The sequence below is a fragment of the Natrix helvetica genome (assembly GCF_964273705.1).
Source record: "Natrix helvetica genome assembly, chromosome: 7".
Lineage (NCBI taxonomy): Eukaryota > Metazoa > Chordata > Lepidosauria > Squamata > Natricidae > Natrix > Natrix helvetica.
In genome coordinates, this window is record NC_138558.1 from 14,789,577 (window position 1) to 14,810,997 (window position 21,421).

A 21,421-nucleotide genomic window follows, 5' to 3' on the forward strand; every position below is an offset into this window, starting at 1 on the left:
AAAGAGAGAGAGAGAGAGAGAGAGAGAGAGAGAGAGAGAGAGAGAGAGAGAGAGAGAGAGAGAAGGAGGCTAAAATGTAATTGTATTTATAACTGTTGTGAAGGATATCAGAAGCCACTGCTTTGTATCTTTTTTCTATTGTTTAACTTATTATTTTTGCTTTCTCTTTGCTTTATTTCTTTTTCTCTTTACTTCTTTACATAAATTTGTAGGAGTTTGTATCTTCTTTTTAAAAGGTTTCATGAATTATTATATAATTTAAAAAAAACAGAGAAGTGAAGTTCAAAGTGCATGTTATTGGGTTTATCTGGAAGAAACAGGCATAAATAACAAATCTGCAAACCAGGTTAAAAACAAGTGACTACAAGGACTCCAGAAGACCAATTTCCTGTGTGGCTTGTATATACAGGACTTTTCTAAGTGAAGGGCCATTAAAGAACTGATGGGAGATTACATATCAGTTTAATTGGTCACAAGTCAAAAATTCAGCTCCGTGACCAATACAGTCAGTGTAAAATGGGCCTGAAGCTATTTAGATTATCTCGTGTTCCAACTTAATTATTTGCAAGTGGCCATAAAAAAAAAACCTCTACTTGGTCACGTAGGCTGTTTCATCATGTTTGTGGGTTTGCTGACAGTTGCTAGAAGAATTCTGTTAGATGCTCTGGACGACTCAGCTCCAAATGACTCCAACGAAACAAAACTTTAAGTGTAACAAACATTGGATGATTAGGGCCACGAGTAAACATTTTGGTTTGGCCTTAATGACAAGCAATGACTTAAAATACTTTAAGCCATATCATGCATGGGGAAAGAGTCTCCCTCCCTCTGTGTGTGTGTGTGTGTGTGTGTGTGTGAGAGAGAGAGAGAGAGAGAGAGAGAGAGAGAGAGAGAGAGAGAGAGAGAGAGAAAGAGAGAGAGAGAGAAAGAGAGAAGGAATACAAGAGAGAACAAGCATTAATGTTTTTAAAATGTGTTAAGCCAGGGCATATCCTACTATTTTTATGTATTTTCTGTCTCTAAAAGATTTGGGGACTGTAATTTTTACCCTACACAAGGTAATAATAAACTGGAGAGCCAGTTTGGTGCGATGGTCTAGAAACAAGGAGACAGTGAATTTTAATCTTGCTTTTAGCATCAGAGGCAGCTGGGTGATTTTGGGTCAGTTACTCTCTCAGTGCAACCCATCTCACAAGGTTGTTGTGGGGTAAACAGAAGGGCGAGGAAGGAGTGTTATGTATGTTTGCTATGCTGAGTTACTTATAAAGTAATAAAGGCAGGATAAAAATCTAATAAATACATGATACTTCAATTGTATTGTATTAATGAATGATTAACCATTGGACCTAACTAATAATCATGACAACAAAAATTTTCTTTCATACGCAGCAATCTGTTGGCATTATAAAAGCAATTATGCTATGTTTACCATCATGAGTTTCAAAGCATGACTGATGTTATAGCAACGCCAAGTTTGATAAGAGTAAGAATATTTTCCTCGGAAGAAGAAAAGAGAAGAAACCATATGCTAAACTCTTTCTGGGGCCTGTTTTGTCATAACAGCTTACTCCTTTTCTCATCAGTTCCTTAAGATAAATGATAAGCCTCTGGAGGATTTCAGGAGGGCACTATTCCAATGTGCAAACAGGGTGATTAAATGTTCTGCTATACAAAAGAATTCCCTTGCGCAATGCACATACTTTTATCTACTTAAATTTATTAGCTGCTGGAATCTGCCAAGGAAAAGATTAAAATCAGAAACCCTGACAAATAGTTTTCTGTGGGATAGATATTTCATTAAGTGAATTTTCACCTAATGTTTTGAAACACTTCTGTCCTGGCGCTAGGCCAGAAGTCTCCACACTTAGCAACTTTAAGAGTGTGGACTTCAGCTCCCAGAATTCCCCAGCCAGCCATGCTGAGGGAGCTGAGGGCCATGCTTCAATTGAGGGATTCTGGGAGTTGACGTCCATAGTTTTTAATTTGGAGACCCCCTGCCACTAGGTCATAGATTCCTCCACTGCAGAGATCCAAAAGCTTCAGATATGGATGATCTTCAACATCCAGAACCACCAATGGGGAGGGAATGGCATGACCTACAACAGTGTTGGCGAACCTTTTGGGCACTGAGTGCCGAAACGGGAGCCTGGGCGTGCGCTAGAAACCAGAAGAGCAGCCACCCGATGAGCATGCGCATGCCGCGCAGCTGCTCTTCCAATTTCCGCATGCCATCTGGTCTTCCGGTTTCTGGCACACATGTGTGCACAAAGACCAGCTGGCTTGGTGCACACGCACACACTGGAAACCGGAAGAGCAGCTGCCCGGTGCGCATATGCGTACTAGGAAGATGATCTTCCAGTTTCTCATGTGCACCGACCAGCTGGTCAGCACACAGACCAGAAACTGGAAGACCAGGTGGCGCACTGGAAATTGGAAGAGCAACCACCCGGCGCTCCAGTGCACATTAAGACCAGCTGGCTGGTGCGCTGGAACCCTGAAGAGCAACACGCGACAGCTCGCGTGCCCATAAAGATGGCTCTGCGTGACACTTCCAGCATGCATGCCATAGGTTCGTCATCATGGACCTACGAGATCAACCTCATCTGAAAGGGGGCATAGCGAGAGTTCAGATAAATTTGGGGAGCAATGGGTTTCTGACAGAAATCTGAACTGTTCTGCACCATACTGTCTCTCAGCTCAAATATAGTTTAATGCCAAAGTTAATAGCAGTTAATAATAAACAAAAAGTTAATCTAAGAGAGTTTTAAGAGAAACATCCATTTACAAAACAAAACAGGAAGACTGCTTCCTGAACACATGGCACTCCCACTGACCTCTAAGCTAAACATTTCACTACAAAAAAAAAAGGCAAATGAAGATTTTTTCAGCACAGAAAAGCTACTAAGCGTATTTCATATATTTTGAAATAAGTTTTCAGCTGAAGGCTGATAAACAGGCGCTTTGTGTACATTGGTCAGGATTGTCAAGCAATTAAAAAGAAAGATATGCTTTGCACAAACCAAAGTTATTCATTTAAAAAAAACCAACCAACCAAATTAATACAGTCAAAATGAAGGTTTTTGGAGAATATGATTATTGCAAAACAGAATCTGGTTTGTTGGTCAATCTCTGAATTTTTCTTACTGCTCTAAAGGAAATGTACGCAGGCAATTTTTAATGTATTTTTTCTTACCCTAACATTCAAAAGCTCAAAAAATTATGTAAGAAGCAATATTAACTTTGCATCACTTTCTTCTTTTTTCAGATTACAATCTTTATGTGTCATATTTAAAGAAGGCAAAGGAACATGCTCTACTAAGTATGCTTGTAAATTCAGCCTGGCCATCACGTTAAGCAATTATTAATGTGTTTACAAACTTATAAACTATCTTTTAAACTACCTTTTTATATAGTTTACTATACTATATTCTATTTTGTACAAACTTTTACTCCCAATGTCAATTACACACAAGAGAAGAAACAATTGTTCTGAGTTAAATAATCACAAATAACCTCAAGGCAACTTAGAGAAGAAACAGTTGGCAAGAAAGATCAACAGAGTAATATTTCATAGAGCAAACACTTGTTCCTAGCCGCCTGCTCTGCTTGCAGTATAATGTTACATCATAATAAATTGCACTTCACTTTTGGACATGTGTACTGAACACTGCTTAATTAAAAGATAATTTATTTCTATCTAACTGTATCTAACCCCGAAGGAGAAAACACCTGTAGACTTGGGAAAAAAAGGAGCAAAAAAGGAGAAAAATGTGCATTCTTTGCTTCTTGTAAAAACTGTTTTTCTTCCCCAAACTTAAAACTCTGTATTTAGGTTCATACAAACGCACACTAGTTCTACCTATAGAATTAAGGTGAACTTTCCTGACAGTGAGAACAATTAACCAGTGGAAGGTTTGAATTCAGAAGTTGTGAGTGCTCCATCACTGGAGGTTTTTGAGAAGAAATTGGATGGGCAGTCACTTGTCTGGAATGGTAGGGTCTCCTGCTTGAGCAGGGGGCTGGACTAGAAGACCTCCGAGGTCCCTACCAGCACTGTTATTTTGTTATTCTGTAAAATATCATTTATATTTATTAATAGGAAAAGCCAAACAACCGTATTTCTACAAATCCAGTAAACAAGACAGGAAATAAGAAGCAATCGATAACAACAGGAGTAGCAAAACATCTGTAACAGCAGCCTCAACCCAATATGACCTTGTTTAGGAGCCAATTCCATTTAGCATACAGTAGTATAGGACTACCGTACACAATTAAACCAACACATCGAAACGACCAAAGATCAAGGGGACAGTTCATGCAGAAAGGGACAGTTCAAACTCCCAACAAAACTTTTTTTTTTGGCCTGATAACGTATTTCAGAGCGGAAGAAGCTTCTCGTGGGAGAAGCGAAACGCCTTGAAAGAAAAACCAGAAAGTCCACTTGCCTCTTGGGGGAAAAAAAGCACCTTTGGGACTTTTTATTATTGTTGTTGTTGTTCCAAAACCATTTTTTGCTAAAGATTGAGAGCAGAGGCTTTTACACAGAATAGAGAAAAATATTTTGCAGGCAGCTTGGCGAGGGCTTTGCATCCACACCCGTCTTCAAAACGGACAGAAAACCCAAAAAAGTTTAAGGCTCCTTTTTTTTTTTTTTTTTTACCTTTGCAGAGAGACGGTCTCCAAAGCCATGCCGGAAAAAAATGCACTGTGAGAGCGAGCGCGAGCGAGCTGTTCCTTGGAGCTTTTTGATTCCTTCCGCCTCTTGCAGCGGAGCGGGCTGCTCCTCCACCACACCCCTCCGCACGATCGCCTTTGCCCGCAGGCACCAGCCGCCTGTCAAGACCTCCCTGCAAAGGAAAACCAGCTGGCTTCGCCTTCCTGCTCCGTCGATCGGCTGCCAGGGTCAGGCGCGCACGCCTGGGACCAAGCCTCGACTGGGCGGCTTGTCTTGCGCAGGAGCGCGGAGACGGCGCCAGGTACCAGCCGGCAGCAGGAGGCTTCCCCCTTTTCTGGCCGCGGCGATACCGCGCTCTCACCGCTCCGCTCCTCTTTCAACTCCAGCCTCCTGCAGTCAATTAGCTGCCGCAACCGGGGACAGCCGGTTCAGCCGATCCGCTCCCCCGAGTAACTTGAAACTTTTCCTTCGCCCGCTTGTCAGTGCGGCCAATCGTAGATTGGGGCTCCGGAGCTGGAGAGGGAAGGCGGGACGGTCCTCCCCTTCCTCCGCCCCCTTTTTTTTGGAGGCGTGGGGACTGCAGAAACCACCACCCCCGGGCACAGCTAGAGGGGTTGGATTTGCAACTAGGCGCCCGCTGCTATTTCCATCGGTCCTTCGGTTTAACCCGCGTCGCCTTTCTTGGAGGGTTCAAGGAGGCGCGTGTGGATGTGTGTCACACACACGCGTGTGGTGGGGCTATGAAACAGTTTGGCCCAAGGGGGGGGAGATTAAGGGGTGTTCTAAATCCAGCTCTCCCTTGTCCCCCCCACCGCCCGGTCTCCGAATCGTTAAGCACTCTGCCCCGCTCCCGAAATCGTGGGCAGTGGATTGTGGTTACTGTAGTCCAGCCCTCTCCCATAAAACCCCCGTGCTCTCAGGAGGGCGCCGCAGCCATCCCCGGGGGAAGAGGGCGTGATTATGCAACGGCAAAGAGAACTCGGGGCGTGGGGAGCATAGAATCATCAGGTTGGAAGGGACCTTTGAGGTCGTCTAGTCCAACCCCCTGCACAGGCAGGAGACCCTAAAAAACAAAGCCATTTGTTCTATGGTTCTGCCGTTTGTTCTGTGCAAGGGCTTTCCTCGGTATGGGGGGGGGGAAATCTTTGCTGCCCAAAAGAACCCATTCTACCATGGGGAAGAAGCCGCAGACCACTGTCCCACCCAGCTGCGTTTGGATTCAAGGGCGCCTGGGCGCATCGGGACTGCAGGCGGCTGGTCAGCCTGTTGCATGGCGCGAGGAGGGGGGAAAATCTCCTGCCCTCCTCCTGGAGATGATTGATTCAAGTGAAAGAGGGCAGAAAATGGAAATCCCCCCCCCCAAAAAAAATCCTGCCGCCTTGGGTCCAAAGTTCTTAGCTAGCCGCTTTGGGCCGAAGGAGGAGAGCATCCCACACGCTTCCCATTCAAAGAGGTGTCTTTGCGCGCCGCGGGACTTTTGCCACAAGCCAATTGACATCACGTCAAGCACGTTGCTCTCATTCCCCGGCGGGGAGGAGGGAGAGAGGCCGGAGGAAACAGATGTGATGAGGGCACGCATCACACATAACAGCCTGTCTCCCTTCGCTGCCTTCGCGCCTTAGGTATCAAGCGGGGCTGGCCGTGAGGCGAGTTGTGACGCTCCTGTTCGAAAAGCCACATTTGAAACTTTCCAACTTTCCTCCCCTAGCAGATCAAAACTAGCTGGATAAAGACAATTTCAAAAATAATAATCTAATTCATGATACAATCCGGCTACACGCCCATATTAACAATAAATCACTCCATTACCTGTTGGTTTTAATGTGTTTTTCATTACTGGCCCTTTCCCCTTTTGTATCCTTTTGCCATTAATTTTCTATGGAAATAGTGTGACCGTTTCTGGGTTTTGCAGAGGATGGCAAACAGAATAAGTAAACCCAAGATAAAAAATATCTAATAATAGATATTTTACAAACCTAAATAGAAGTTTAACATTCAAAAGTTGTAGATTTCTCGAAAAAGCATGTATACCCCAAAACAGGCCCTATTAATGGGCCAAATAAATTTTTAGTTATGTATTAATTTTTATGCCACTTTTAATACTTTGTAAGTAACTCAAGGCTAACGCTCTACTCTTTCCTCCTATTTTGCTAACAACAACAGTCTTGTGAGGTGGGTTGGGCTGAGAGAGTGACTGGCCCAAAGTCACCCAGTCTGTTGAAGGGGAACTAGAATTCAGTCTCCTGGTTTCTAGCCAGCACCGACAATAGTCACTCTATTGTCTTTTGTGAAATGAGTTCACTACGTGTATTTGAGCATTGGGCAATACACTTCTAGTGTAGGTTTAGATTTTGTTTGCCAACAGGAGGAAAATTCCAACCTTGTAGTCCTCGGTTGAAGCACCTAGACGTTCAATGACGCTCTAAAACAGGGGTGTCAAACTCGGCCTGTGGAACCACCCTGAAAACAGTGAAAGACTGGCCCGCGGTGCAGGGGTGGGTTCTAGCTGGTGCTACTATCGGTTTGCTCGTGGGTGTGTTTTGCGCGCATTGGATGCATGCTGTGCGCGCATGGCACAGTTCAATAGAAATTGTTCTGTACATGCAGAGCTCCCCAAAAAGATGGTGGCGGCAACCGGGAACCGGTTCGGGGGACGCGGCCAGCCTGGGTCGCTGCCAGTTCTGCAGCCCAGGCCGGCATACCACTACTGCTCCCACCATCTCGGGGCTCCATTTTGGCTGGCAGAGGGCTCAGGAGGCCGTCATGATTGAAAACAGAGCTCGGGAGCCCGTTTCCACTGGGAGAGTGCTCAGGCCACCACAGGTGCCCCCAACACGAGTGATGTCAAGCTGGCCTCACCCACCCTAGCCACGCCCACTCTGCCCCCCACCCGAGATCAAACACAACCCTGATGCAGCCCTCAATGAAATCAAGTTTGATGCTTTTATAAGGATCAAATGACCAGCTGTCTGAAAGGAATATAAATCCTTCCATTCCCCACTGTCTTGACCCAGCTGAAAAATCTCTTGGATGAGATTCAAAGGAAAAACAAGGAAGTCCAGTTGCCTCCCGAAAAAGCACCTTTGGGATAACGATGGCCTGGATGACTGAGAATCTCTACAGACTTTGTTCATTTAATGACCATTCAAAGTTACAATGGCACTGAAAAAAGTGACTTATGATTGCTTTTCATACCCAACAACTGTTGCATCACCATGGTTACGTGTTCAAAATTCAGATTCTTGGCCACTGACTCATATTTATGATGGTTGAAGTGCCCTGTGATCACCATTTGTGACCTCCTGACAAGCAAAGTCAGATTCACTTTACAACCGTGTTACTAACTTAACAACTGCAGAGATTCATTTAACTGTGGCAAGGAAGGTCATAAAACGCGGCAAAATTCACTTAACAAACATGTCACTTAGCCACAGAAATTTTGGACTCAATTAAAGGCCATAAGTCAAGGACTCCTTGACTTTGCCATTTTGATATGGGATAAATATGGGAAATGTGTGGGAAAGGCTTACTTTTAGCTATCCCTTTCAGTAAATTATTTCCTTCTTAAGTCTAAGTTAGTGTGTTATGCTTAGCAACTGTTTGTTCAACAATAGCTTAATAAATAATTCCTGACAATGGAGTCACATATACCACTAAACAAAATATTCCTGTCACAAGACACACATCCTGCTACACGATAAATCAGTCAACTGATCTCCAACCCTACTATGGCTCAGAAGACTGGGAAAATCCAGTGAGTCAACTATTATTTCTGCATGCGCATACAACCTTAGCAGTCACTGCGTTTGTTTGCTTGCTTGCATCCTCAGTTTAAAATCTGCTGGTGAGATCTTGTAGGTCTACATGCATTCCTGGAAAAACTAAGATGCCATGTTTTGAAGGAGGAAAAGAAAGTGGAATTGCTCCACTAGGACCAACAGCCCAGATGGCAGATGAAATCACATTAACGGGGGCCTTTCCCATGAGTTTGACAGTTCTATGAAGCTTAGGAAGCGTTCATATTTTCATATTATTTAACCCCCTAAAATATAGGCAGTCCTTGATTTACAACCATAATCGATACCTAAAGTATGACTGTAAGTCATGGTGGACGTTAAGCAGGTTACTATGTGGGCCTGACTGATTTTACGACATTTTTGCGGCAGTTATTAAGCAAATGCTGCAGTCATTATGCAAACATTGCGGTCATTAAATAAACCCATTATATACCACGGGCATTTTTTTTTTTTTGCTGGGAACCAGAAATAAACTTAAATTTCCAGCAAAAAATGCCCCCAAAATTGCAGTCACACAACTGTGAGATTCTGCAAAAAGCCGTAAAAACAGATCAGTTATCTACCACCCAAAATGAGATCATGTGCTGGGGAAGCTGTCAGAATTTCCAAACTGATCCTAAGTAGTTCTGGATAGATCCACCGTAATTTCGAATAATCACGAAGTAACCAGTTATAAATTGAGGACTACCTGTACATCTCTATGCAACATTTATACTTGGTAATGGCCTATGGATATGAAAACATGTTGGGAATTAATTTTAAAAGATGTAAGAATAAAGCAAGGGTGGGGAAGGATGCTGGCTTAGGAATTCTGGGAGTTGAAGTCCACAAGTCACTAAAGGGGTCATTGTTTCTCACTCTTGGGATGAAGATTCTTGGTGAATACGTAGACATGTCATTGGCAACCAATACAAAAATAATTTCCCACAGGCTTCTTTCTGGATGTGTTTTCAGTTGTTCCTTTTAAACTACAATTCTGATATTTCCTAGTGGCATCTCATTTAAATAATAATCCTACCTAATGATCATTTGGAGAGAACGTGAGAACATATCACATGTAGGATCTTGAAGTAGCATTGCTGGAAACCAAACTTAGAGCCATAGATAGCCAAATATTTCCAGGACACAAAGAGAGTAGAGTCATACTTTAACCTCAAAAATGTGCCCGATGATCAAGCTATCATTAATTAAAATAATATATCTATCTGTTCATTTATTGAATATATCTGTATTCATATGTCTCTGTATGTATCAGTGAATATGTTTTTCTTTCTTACTAGTTTTCTTTTTTACACTGACATGTATTTTTAATTGAATGCAACTGAGCACATATTTAATTTATACTGATTTGTACTGCTGATGACAAGGAAGGCCCTGCTAATGATTTATATTTTCACCAAATATTAATAAAGTCTGGTTTATAAAAGGATTTTGTGGCCCTGAAAAGCAGGGCATTCCTATCCATCTGCAACCACTCAAAATTATATCAGTCCAGATTAAGACTAGAGATGATAGGTCACTTTATTAAACTAACAAGTATCATCTTCTACAATAATAAGGAATCAGATAGGCAAGTTTGCTTTCTTGTCTTTCCCCCCCGATATCCATTAAAGCATGTTAAGTTCTTTAAAATGTAAGCACCTTTATTGCCAAATTTGTTACACTAAGCAAACCTTTATCTCTCCAATCTTGGAATTTGCTCTACGTGGCAATATTTTAAGACAGAACTTAAACATTTACTTTTCTTTATTGCACAAGCCTCGGTGTATCCAGAACGAGCCAGTCATCACGATTTATCGAAAAAAGAAGGAAAGAAGGAATTTTCCATCTAATCAAAAACAGATCAAGCCCTGAAAACGCATCTGCAGTTTCCCCCCTCCCCAAGACATCTATCCATTATAAAAAAAAAAAAAACGTGAGATCTAAAAATGACAGGGCATTAAATATCACACAAATCTTCTTCTTATTTTCCTAGCTTATTCTTTCACATGAGTGCTAAGATTTGGATGTTATGCAATTATTTTCTCTATTCCTTTTAAGATTCTTTTCATGGAATCCCATAGATTAGGTTCCAATTGTGTGGAATCAAAAGCTCTGGGTCAAAAGACCAAGGAACAATGTGGTTTGTTTGCTTTGGGTTTATTGCAATGCTTGGATCCACCCATTATGGTTTGGCGTTACGGGCGAATCGGGCTACTGCTTATTTTTCACTCTGATCTATATCACCCATTTCTTTTTTCTTTCTTTCTATAATATCTGACAAGAAGGGAAGTGTGATTTATTGAAATCAGTTGTAGATTAACTAGGAGTTTCTGCAGGAGATGGTCAACAAGTCCATACATGTATTCATTGTACACATACTCAGTGGTGGGATTCAATTTTTTTACTACTGGTTCTGTGGCTGTGGCTTGGTGGGTGTGGTATGGCTTGGTGGGTGTGGCAGAGGAAGGATACTGTAAAATCTCCATTCCCTCCCCACTCCAGGGGAAGCTTACTGCAAAATCCCCATTTCCTCCCGATCAGCTGGGACTCGGGAGGCAGAGAATAGATGGGGGGGGGGGGGGGGGCTGGTCAGAGGTGATATTTACCGGTTCTCCGAACCACTCAACATTTCTGCTACCGGTTCTCCAGGACTGGCCAGAACCTTCTGAATACCACCTCTGGACTGCGTATCTTCTGACCCATCCACTGGGATTATCAAGTTTGCAGATGATACCATCATATTGGGCCGGCACAAAGTGCAACATGTTCATATCGGTGCAATATATTATAATGTAACGTTACACACATGTATGTATGGAAGACTGAGTGTTTGTTAGTATGATTTACTGGGTTAGGAATTTTCTTTCTTTCCCTGTGAGTTATTGAGATGTATTTGGGTTGGAGAGGGGTGCACTAAAGGAGGCTCAGCCAACTTCATTGTATACATGTTATGCATTGGCCATTGGTAGGATGATCACAATTTTATAAGTAAAGTTCCTCACCTCCATTTCAATGCACATGATTACGCAGGTAAAAAGGTCCAGGAAAGGAGTCTTTTCTGCCCTGACCGCCATCCTCTGGAATATTGTGCCTCCCCCCTCATGAGATCTGTGCCCACATATTTGCACTGAAGTGTATAAGTAGTCTGCCCCCCCCCCCCCCCCCGGGAAAACATCATTCTGGAGGTAGTTGGTTAACAGAGTAATAAAAGACGCGACCTGCTGTAACTGGGTATCTGGCTGCCTTCCTTCCCATCTTTGTCAATTTTAAATCAATATTAATGTTTCTATTTATTGTTTTAATTTTGAATGTTTCATGCTGGTTTTTTAATGCTTGTGAGCTGCCTAGGGTCGCCTCCAGGCTACATGGTTGGCATTTAAAATAGATAGATGGACGGATGGATGGGAGGATGAATCAGTGGTGGGTTCCGGATCCCGTTGCAACTGGTACGTTGCAACGGGGCCAGGTGTCCACCACATGAACGCGCGCACCACGCACATATGTACTTACTGCCTGCGACACTCTGCAATGCTTCAGCTGCTCGGCAGAGCGTCGCACAGGCGCCGTACGCTCCGAGCGCAGAAGCCCCCAAAACCTCAAATACTAGTAAGGAGCGTGGGCGGGTGGGCCCTCCGAAGCACCGTACCAGAACGGTACCTGGTGCTCCCGGCAGGCACCGGCGAGCCCTTACCGGGGCATACCAGTCGTAACCCACCACTGATGAATGGATGGGGCTCCAATTGTGATGCTGTCCTGTTAAAACTGAAGATTGGAAATAATATTCTGATCCTGATATTTGCCTATCTAGACAGATTTTTAAAAAAAGTTTCACATTTCCTATGTCTTTAGAAGAATGAAGAGAGAAATTGCATAATTTTCCATTATATCTGAACTACAAGTGGAAGCTCAAGTTTCTAAAGTCTCAGAGTAATAACTGTAATAAGTGGACTAGCCTATTTCAGAAACTGCAGCATGCTTACATTTCTGTACTTATCCAAACAACTTTGGCAATTCCATGAGACTTGATTAAGAAGTGAATAAATTAATAGGTCATAACTGTAACTTGGTATATACCACTATGTAAAATTACAAATGAAAGTCAGCATTTGTTAGTTTGTAACTCAGTAACTATTGTAATTTCCTATCCAAATCTCTGATGATGGCAAATTACAAATTACATACTTTGTTTTTACAAAGTATGAAACGTACAATACAAATGGTGAGAAATCCAATCTCAAATTTGTATTAAAAGTGGTTTTAAAAATGGTGGTGGTGGTGGGAATGCATTGTCTGAGTTAAAAAATTATTTTGGCACGGAAATGCTTGCGAAAACACTTGTAAAGGTATGTGGATAAGGCCAATATACAGTTTAATGGATAGAGAACACTAGATTTAATTGAATCAGAAAGTCAACAATTCCCTAATGAAGCCCACATTGTAGCCTCCCAGCTAGTGCCTCTTCTAGACTCTCTGTGATAATGTGAAATGATTTATAAATCTGCAAATTGAAGAAAAACATGCAACTTTTATTCGTTATTAACTGCCAATTGAAGGTTTACTAATGTAAAATTTTTAGTGGAGAAATTTGTAGGATCCAATCTCGGGCTGGAATCCATCCTCGGGGAAAATACTATGCACAAAATAGTCCAGTGCACACACACACACACAGGTTCCTTGAGGATGGGCTCCAGCACGCGTCCAAAAGCTTGGAACACTAAACATCTGATCCTGGTGACTGACCCAGATTTTATGCTGCGACATTATCCTGGGACACGTACATTTGCCGTTATTCGCGGTAAAAAATTATGTAATGGTGGGATTAAAATAATTTAACAACCAGTTCTCTACCCTAATGACTGGCTGGGTGGGTGTGGCCATGGTTAGCGTGGTCAAGGAGGGGCGGCAGCACTCGACCTCCTGCACCCCCCTGGGAGCAAAAATCGGCTGCGGGAGATGGACGACTCCTGGAAGGAGCAGGACAGGAAGGAGCGGGGCCAGCCAGCAATTTAACAACCGGTTCGTCGAACCGGCTGAATCCCACCACTGAATTTATGCTTCTAAACTAGCTTTGATTCAAAACCATACACCCTGCGGGGCCTTTCACACCAACCATCCCCACCCACTGTCTATATTTTTTGACTAGAGAATCAAAGGGTTGCAATTTTCCAAATCAATGGGGAAAAAAAAAGAAAGGACTGCACACGTTGACAGATGCCGGCCTCCCTTATGAACTTATCCAAAGAAAATTATTAGTCATCTGCATATAAGTAGGTCAGGAGTTCATTTATACACTTGAACTAAATTACTGAAAAAGTAGGATGACAATTAAATCAGAACGCCTGGAACAGACTTTCTTTTAAATAATGTTCTTTTAGTTCAGAAGCTATAATTGTTAACATTTTTAGAGTCCGGGGTATCACCCTTATTTCAGGAAGAATGTCTATATCTCCACTGATTTCACTCAGCAATTGCAATACGTAGGTTTTACTTTTATTTGCACAAGAATGTACAACTGCTGTGTTGCACATTAAACTACATGACTTTTATTTAGTCATTCCTTGCCTTCTCTGTTTTTCTGCACTGACTTATAACAGCATGGAACTTACAAGGAACAATTCTGTCTTTATTTAGAATAGGGGCAATACTGCCCCCCCCCACTTTGACACGCTTTCACAGGCCCTGAATGGTTGGTTTTTCCAATGGGCCTGGGAACCCCAGTGTGGGATGGAGTCCATCAAATGTCTCATTTGATTGTTGATCAGGAAGGTTGTTTTTTTTTAAATTCTTTTTATATTGGTTTTTAAAATCTTTGTAAGTTGCCCTAAATCACTGAGATTGACTTGGCGGCCATATAAATTTTCGCTCAATCAGACTAGAGCTGGAAGGGACCTTGGAGGTCTTCTAGTCCAACACCCTGCTCAAGTAGGAGACCCTATACCATTTCAGACAAGTGGTTGTCTAGTCTCTTCTTAAAAACCTCGACTCATGGAGCACCCACAACTTCTGGAGGCAAGCTGTTCCACTGGTTAATAGTTCCCACTGTTAGGAAATTTCTCCTTAATTCCAGGATGCTTTTCTCCTTGATTAGTTTCCGTCCAATATTTTTTGTCTTGCCTTCAGGTGCTTTGGAAAATAAATTGTGGCAACCCAGCAGGTTCCGACAGGTTCTGGAGAACCGGTAGCGGAAATTTTGAATAGTTCGGAGAACCGGCAAATACTACCTCTGGCTGGCCCCAGAGTGAGGTGGGAATGGAGATTTTGCAATATCCTTCCTCTGCCATGCCCACCAAGCCACGCCCACAGAACCTGTAGTAAAACAATTTGAATTTCACCACTGTGGCAACCCCAAAAATATTGGAATACTACTATCATGTCAACCCTTTTTTCTCTAGACTAGCCAAACCCAAATTCTGCAACTGTTCACCTTAATTGCTCTTCTTTGCACCTTTTCCCAAAGTCTCAACATCTTTTTTCTAATGTGGTGACCAAAACTGCATGTAATGTTGCTGGTGTGGCTTTACAAAGGCTTTATAAAGGAGTACTAATACTTCACATTATTGATTCTACGCCTCTGTTTATGTAACAAAGGATTGTATTAGCTTTTTTGGCTGCTCCAGCACACTGCTGTTTGTATTTAATCTGTATTTGTTTTTATTTGTGTTAATTTTTTTTTTAAAAAATAAAAATATAAGCAGCAAAAGCAGCTGGAATTCAGAACTATTGATTATATTGCACATTTGCCTGAATCTGATTGACTTAGGGTTCAGGGATTAATGATATTTCTTCTTGGGCTAGCAAACTCAATTTCTCTTCTCTTTTCTGGAAACGGATTTAAATATTCAAAACTGTGCCATCGGGAAAAGAATACAGAACGGTCCATTTGGCTCTTTCTCTTCCTGTGGCATCTCAACACTGGTATTTATATTAGAAATAAAATACCCACATTTTCATTTTCAGAGTCTGTAACTTGAGGTTTAAGTGACCTCAATAATTTACTGAGAGGCAATGCAACATCCAAGGATCCCAGAACGCTGTCAGAACTGAAGAGATTCCCCCAACACCTCTCACCTTTTTAAAGAAAAAGGCCACACGATCACAAAACCTTGGCTGAGGACTTTTGACTCTCAAGAGGACAAAGCGTAAATCTGCTGAAATGTCACGAACCTTTAGCAGCCTCATATAAGCGCATATCTTTTGAGATTTGAGTTAGCTTTGCGAGGGAGACAAAGGTTCAAAACTTTGGTTCAAAGTAATTTTTTCGTACCTTTGGGTCAATCCTAGGGATTTCACCATATATTACATGCAGGGAGGGGTGGGCTTCAAAAATTTCACCAATGGGTTCTCTGCCCAGTTGCTGGGTGGGCATGGCCTTGTCAGCCTCCTGCACCACGGGGCGGTGGGGGGGGGGCTTTCTCGAGCCTCTGGCAGGGCGAAAACTGGCTCCCCCGGACTCCAAAGGCCAGAAATGGGCAGCCTTCTAGAACCTCCGGGAGGCCGATTTCCCTCCTCCCTCTCTGAGCCTCCGTGCAGGCCCTGCACTTACAATACAATACAATAGTAGAGTTGGAAGGGACCTTGGAGGTCTTCTAGTCCAACCCCCTGCCTAGGCAGGAAACTCTATACCGTTTCAGACAAATGGCTATCCAACATCTTCTTAAAGACTTCCAGTGTTGGGGCATTCACAACTTCTGGAGGCAAGTTGTTCCACTGATTAATTGTTCTAACTGTCAGGAAATTTCTCCTCAGTTCTAAGTTGCTTCTCTCCTTGATTAGTTTCCACCCATTGCTTCTTGTCCTGCCCTCAGGTGCCTTGGAGAATAGTTTGACTCCCTCTTCTTTGTGGCAACCCCTGAGATATTGGAACACTGCTATCATGTCTCCCCTAGTCCTTCTTTCTATTAAACTAGACGTACCCAGTTCCTGCAACCGTTCTTCATATGTTTTAGTCTCCAGTCCCCTAATCATCTTTGTTGCTCTTCTCTGCACTCTCTCCAGAGTCTCCACATCTTTTCTACATCGTGGCGACCAGAACTGAATGCAGTATTCCAAGTGTGGCCTTGCCTTGCATTCAAAATGGGCTGCGTGGAGACTCCTGAGAGGAGTGGGGTGGGGCTGGGTGGGAGGGAGGAGCCAGCCAGGAGTGGGATTTGGAGGTTCTCTGAACTGGCCATAATGTTAGCTAGAGGTGCTCCGGAACCTGGGCGAACCCGTAGCAGCCCACCCTGGATTACAAGTGCTGCCAAAACCTGCTCTAGAGAAGCACTGTTAGTCAATATACCAATGATCTGACTCAGGTTCACCAGCAAGATGCACAATCAGGATTTAAACCAAGAACATTTCAGATACAAGGTAAGTGTTTTATTGCTGAGTTACAGCCCCATCCATGTTATTCAGAAATTACACTGAACCTTTTATGTAGAAGTACAGAGAACAGAGACCTTCTATGAGCTGAGCATGGAAGTTCCCATCTTTTCCTTACATTGTAAAATTATGAAAAATCACATGCATATGCCTTTCCCTACTTTGACCTTGTAACTAGGGGTGAGGAGAAACACAGGATATGACAATATACACATCATCTCCTGTTGACAAGTGAGGGAGAAAGAGGAGAGTTGCTGGGTCTGGTGGCAGCTGATAACATAGGCTGTGTAGGACTTGTCCTTTCTACAGGTACAAAGTAGCAAACAAAACATGTCCAGATATCACGCTGGCTCAGAGTCATCTTTTAAAGCAGGGGTGTCAAACTCAATTTCATTGAGGGCCGCATCAGGGTTGACCTCAGGAAGGGTGGGCGTGGCCAGGATGGACGTGGTCAACTTGACATCACTCGTGTGGGGGGCACCTGTGGTGGCCAAGTGCTAAGGCAGGACTTCCCTCAGACCCTCCCTCCCTCTCATTATAACCTTCCTTCCTTTCTTCTTTCCTTCCTCCCTCCCTCTTCTTCTTTTACCTTCCCTCTTCATTCTCCTTTCTTCTTCCTTCCCCTCTTCCCCTTTCCCCCCTTCCCTGCTCTCTTCCCATTGTCCCTTCTTTTTCTTTGTCTTTCCTCTTTCCCTTTCTCCTTTCCTGTCCCTTCTTGGATGCTCAAATGCAAAAGGGCAAACATTTCTCTTTTTGTTTTGGTTTTAGTTTAGTTTTGCTAGCCCTCTGCCAGTGAAAACAGGGGGGCAGGGGGGGCACCTTAGGCATAAAAGCCTACTGGGTCACTTCAGGCCAGCTTTCTCAGCCCAAAGAGTTATTGTTGTGAGACAAATAGGAAGAGGAAGGAGTATTAGGTATGTTTTTAGATTTGAGTTACTTATATGGTAAAGGTTCCCCTTGCACATATGTGCTGTTCATTCGCGACTGTTCTGTTTCAAAGCCTGAAGAGCCAGCGCTATCCGAAGACGTCTCAGTGGTGATGTGGCCAGCATGACAAAACGCCGAAGGCACACAGAATACTGTTACTTTCCCATCAAAGGTAGTTCCTATTTTTCTACTTGCATTTTTATATGCTTTCAAATTGCTAGGTTGGCAGAAGCCAGGACAAGTAACAGGAGCTCACTCCATTATGCGGCGCTAGGGATTCAAACCGCCAAACTGCCGACGTGTCCTTCTTTACTTATAAATAAAGGTGAAATAAAATTCGAATAAATAAATGAATAAAAGTAAGGAAGATTTAGCTGCTTTTAATTCTGGACACAAGGAGATACATGTGTTTTAGAGTAAGGCAGGACCACAATTGGGAAGGGACAATGTGTAAGCATTGCCGCCAGAATGAACAGGTGGAAGATACCCACTTTAGTGTCTCCTGTCTGCGTTGTAGAAAACAGGATAACCAGTGACAGACTCTTCTTTTAAAGAGAGAGAGTAACTACTCAGGATAAAGTGGTGGCAGGGCTGGGACAAGGGTGGGGAGAAGGGGAAAAGACACAATGACAATTTCTCCAAGGTTTGCTGCTTTACGATATTGTTTGGTGACCCAACAGATTTTACTCCTTGTAGTTATGCAAGTTTCAAAAATGAAGAGCTGTATTTTACTGAATATTAATGCAATTACCTTTGGTACAGTGTAGTTACAATGCTACACACACGCACACACGATTAATACATCATTAACTGCTTTTTTTTTGGTCCCCTGTTTGTTAGCAACTCTTTCATCTTCTCAATTTGGAAAATAACCCTTAATACCTTTTTTTCATTGTTTGGAGCATGCGACGAAAGAATTCAATTACAGGTTGTTGCCTGAACATGTCAAATTGCTTTAAAAACATCAAGCCAATGTAATTCTGTAGTCCAACCGCACCAGAGGTAGGTTTCTGCCAGTTCGGCCCGGATTGGGCGAAGCAGTAGTGGCAGCGCCAGGCTCTGCCAACCTACCCGGACACTTCTGTGCAAGCGCGCACAAGCAAACCAGTAGTAAAACAAATGGAAACCCACCCCTGAATCACACCAGAGATGCTACACAAATTCTGCATCCAATTTATGCAAGGGACAAGAGGGGGAAGGGTTGGGAGCAAGTTGGCTATGAGGGCTGATAATGAATTCAAGCCGGGGAAAAGTTGTGGTTGGAAGATTAAACTTTAATGATACAGGAGCTAAGGATCAGAGGAACATGTGCCTTTCTTTATAAATTTATAGACTGTCCTGCCCACTTGAGAAGCTGCCCTCCTTGCCAGTTAATAAGTAATCATCTCATGACCCAAAACAATTTAATTGAAGTGTTCTTTCTCTCCATGCTTTAGGCTGTCATTGCGTTAGTTTTTCCAAGCTGACTCACTTTAAATTTTGAGTACATTTGTCTCCACCCTCCTATGCAATCAATCCCATTCTTTATTCCATCGTGGGATGCTGGCACCATGAATAATGTTACATAACTGAGTCTTTTTTTGGGGGGGGGGGAAGTACATATTTTTCAAAAGCTCAGGCAACAAAGGCTCCTGTGATACATATTTGAGGGATTGGCTCCAGTCCAACATTTTTTTTTTAATGATAAAAAAAAGACTTAAACGTTTGGTGTTATTTCTTTCCTCTTTGATGCAGAGTTTTCTAGCAGCACAAAATTTGAGCATCACCAACTTTTTAAAAAGTTCAACTTTCATGTACCAACTTGCAAAGTCAGGATTATGGGAGAAAAGAAAATTAGAATCATGTACTAATATTGCTTAGGGCTTTATAAACAATGCATTTGGAATAAAATGTAATGGATTGTTTATATCTACTGTTATGCACTGCCTTGAGTCATCTTTGGTGAGCTGGGCGGCTGTATAAATTTGATTAATAAGTAAGAATAAACAAATATCTGCAACTATTCCTCAGGCAGTCTTTGACTTACAACTGTTTATTTACTGGCCATTCAAAGTTACAATGGGACTTGAAAAAGTGACTTATGGTTGTTTTTCATGATTACAAATATTGCAGCACCCCCTGATTACGTGATCAAAATTCAGGGGTGTTGCAACTGATTCATACAGTATTTATGATGGTTGCAGTGTCCTGGGGTCATGTGATCCTCTTTTACAACCTTCTGACAAGCAAAGTCAATGGGAAAGCCAAATTCACTTAGCAACCATGTTATTAATTCAACAACAGCAATGATTCACTTAACAAACATGGCAAGGAAGGTGGTAAAATGGGGCAGAATTCACTTAACAATTGTTTCGCATAGAATAGCAACAGATATCTTGGGCTGAATTGTAGTCATAAGTCAAGGACTACCTGTATACCACCCCCTCCAAATCTGTGTCATACACTCTTTACTTCCTATAAACAAGGCAAAGATAAGTATTTTTCACAGTATAAGACGCACCTTTCCCTCAAAAAAGAGGCTGAAAAGGTTGGTGCGTCTTGTACACTGAATACAGCACTTTTGGCCTCCCGAAACCCCGTCCCTGCGCATCACGTTTTTCACATAGGCTTTGGGAGGCCTGCAAGTGCTCCTGGGGGCTGGGGAGGGCAAAAACGAGTGAAAAAGCGGGCTATTTTTTTGCTCGTTTTTGCCCCCCCCCAGCGCCCAGGAGCACTCTACAAGCCTCCCAAAGCCTATGAATGCCCTGTTTTTTGCAAAAAATGGGCCCGTTTTTGCCCCCCCCCACGCCCCAGGAGCACTTTGCAGGCCTCTCAAACTCTCTGCATTGCCCCGTTTTTCCTAAAAACGAGGCGTGCAGAGGGTTTTGGAGGCATGCAGAGTGGAAAAATGTTTTTTTTTTATTTACCTCTTCAAAATCTTGGTGAGTCTTATACTCCAGTGTGTCTTATAGTCCGAAAAATACGGTAAGTCCTGCCAAATGTTTATGAATAAAGTACAATATATAAATATATACAACACACACACACACACACATACACATCTACACCCGTGAAAATCTACGAAAACACACACAAATACACACACACACACACATATATATACATACACACACACACACACACACACACACACACACCAGGTGTGTTACGACCGATATGCCCCGGTACAGACATACCAATGCCTGCTGGGAGCACCAGGTAGTGTTCCGGTACGGTGCTCTGGAGGGCCCACCCGCCCGCTCTTCTTACTGGTATTTGAAGTTTTCAGGGCTTCTGCACAGGCACATGGAGCATAGGGCATCTGTGTGATGCTCCGCCGAGCAGCTGGAGTATCGCGGAGGCGTCGTGGGCGGTAAGTACTAGGACAGATGTGTCACAATCAAGGACCAAGGGCCGGAAGCGGCCCATGGGGTGCTTAGATCTGGCCCATGGGGCTACCCTGGAAACAGCGAAGGACCGGCCTGAAGTGCCTCTGCCAGTGAAAACGGAACTCATGAGGGCCACGTGCGGCTCTCCCAAGCTCCGTTTTCGCTGGCAGAGGGTTGCAGAAAGTCATCCCAGTCGAAAACAGAGCTCTGGAGTCTGCTTTCGCTGGCAGAGCACTCGGGCCACCATAGGTGCCCCTGACACGAGTGACATCATGCAGGTCACACCCACCCTGGTCCCACAACCCTGATGC

General features: G+C 43.2%; 1 protein-coding gene across 5 annotated transcripts in view; it reads right to left on the minus strand.

Annotated features, from left to right (window-relative positions):
• The window catches only part of FAM13A (family with sequence similarity 13 member A), a 158,808-nt gene that overhangs the window by 72,326 nt on the left and 65,061 nt on the right, over positions 1-21,421 (minus strand). Inside the window, exon 1 of one of the 5 annotated variants that reach the window (XM_081959547.1) lies at positions 4,661-5,163. The exons of the other annotated variants lie outside the window; for them this stretch is intronic. Coding sequence (XP_081815673.1) covers positions 4,661-4,689 — 29 coding nt within the window. The 5' untranslated portion in view covers positions 4,690-5,163. Of the gene's footprint in view, positions 1-4,660; positions 5,164-21,421 lie in introns of those variants that run through there. 5 annotated transcript variants of the gene reach the window in all.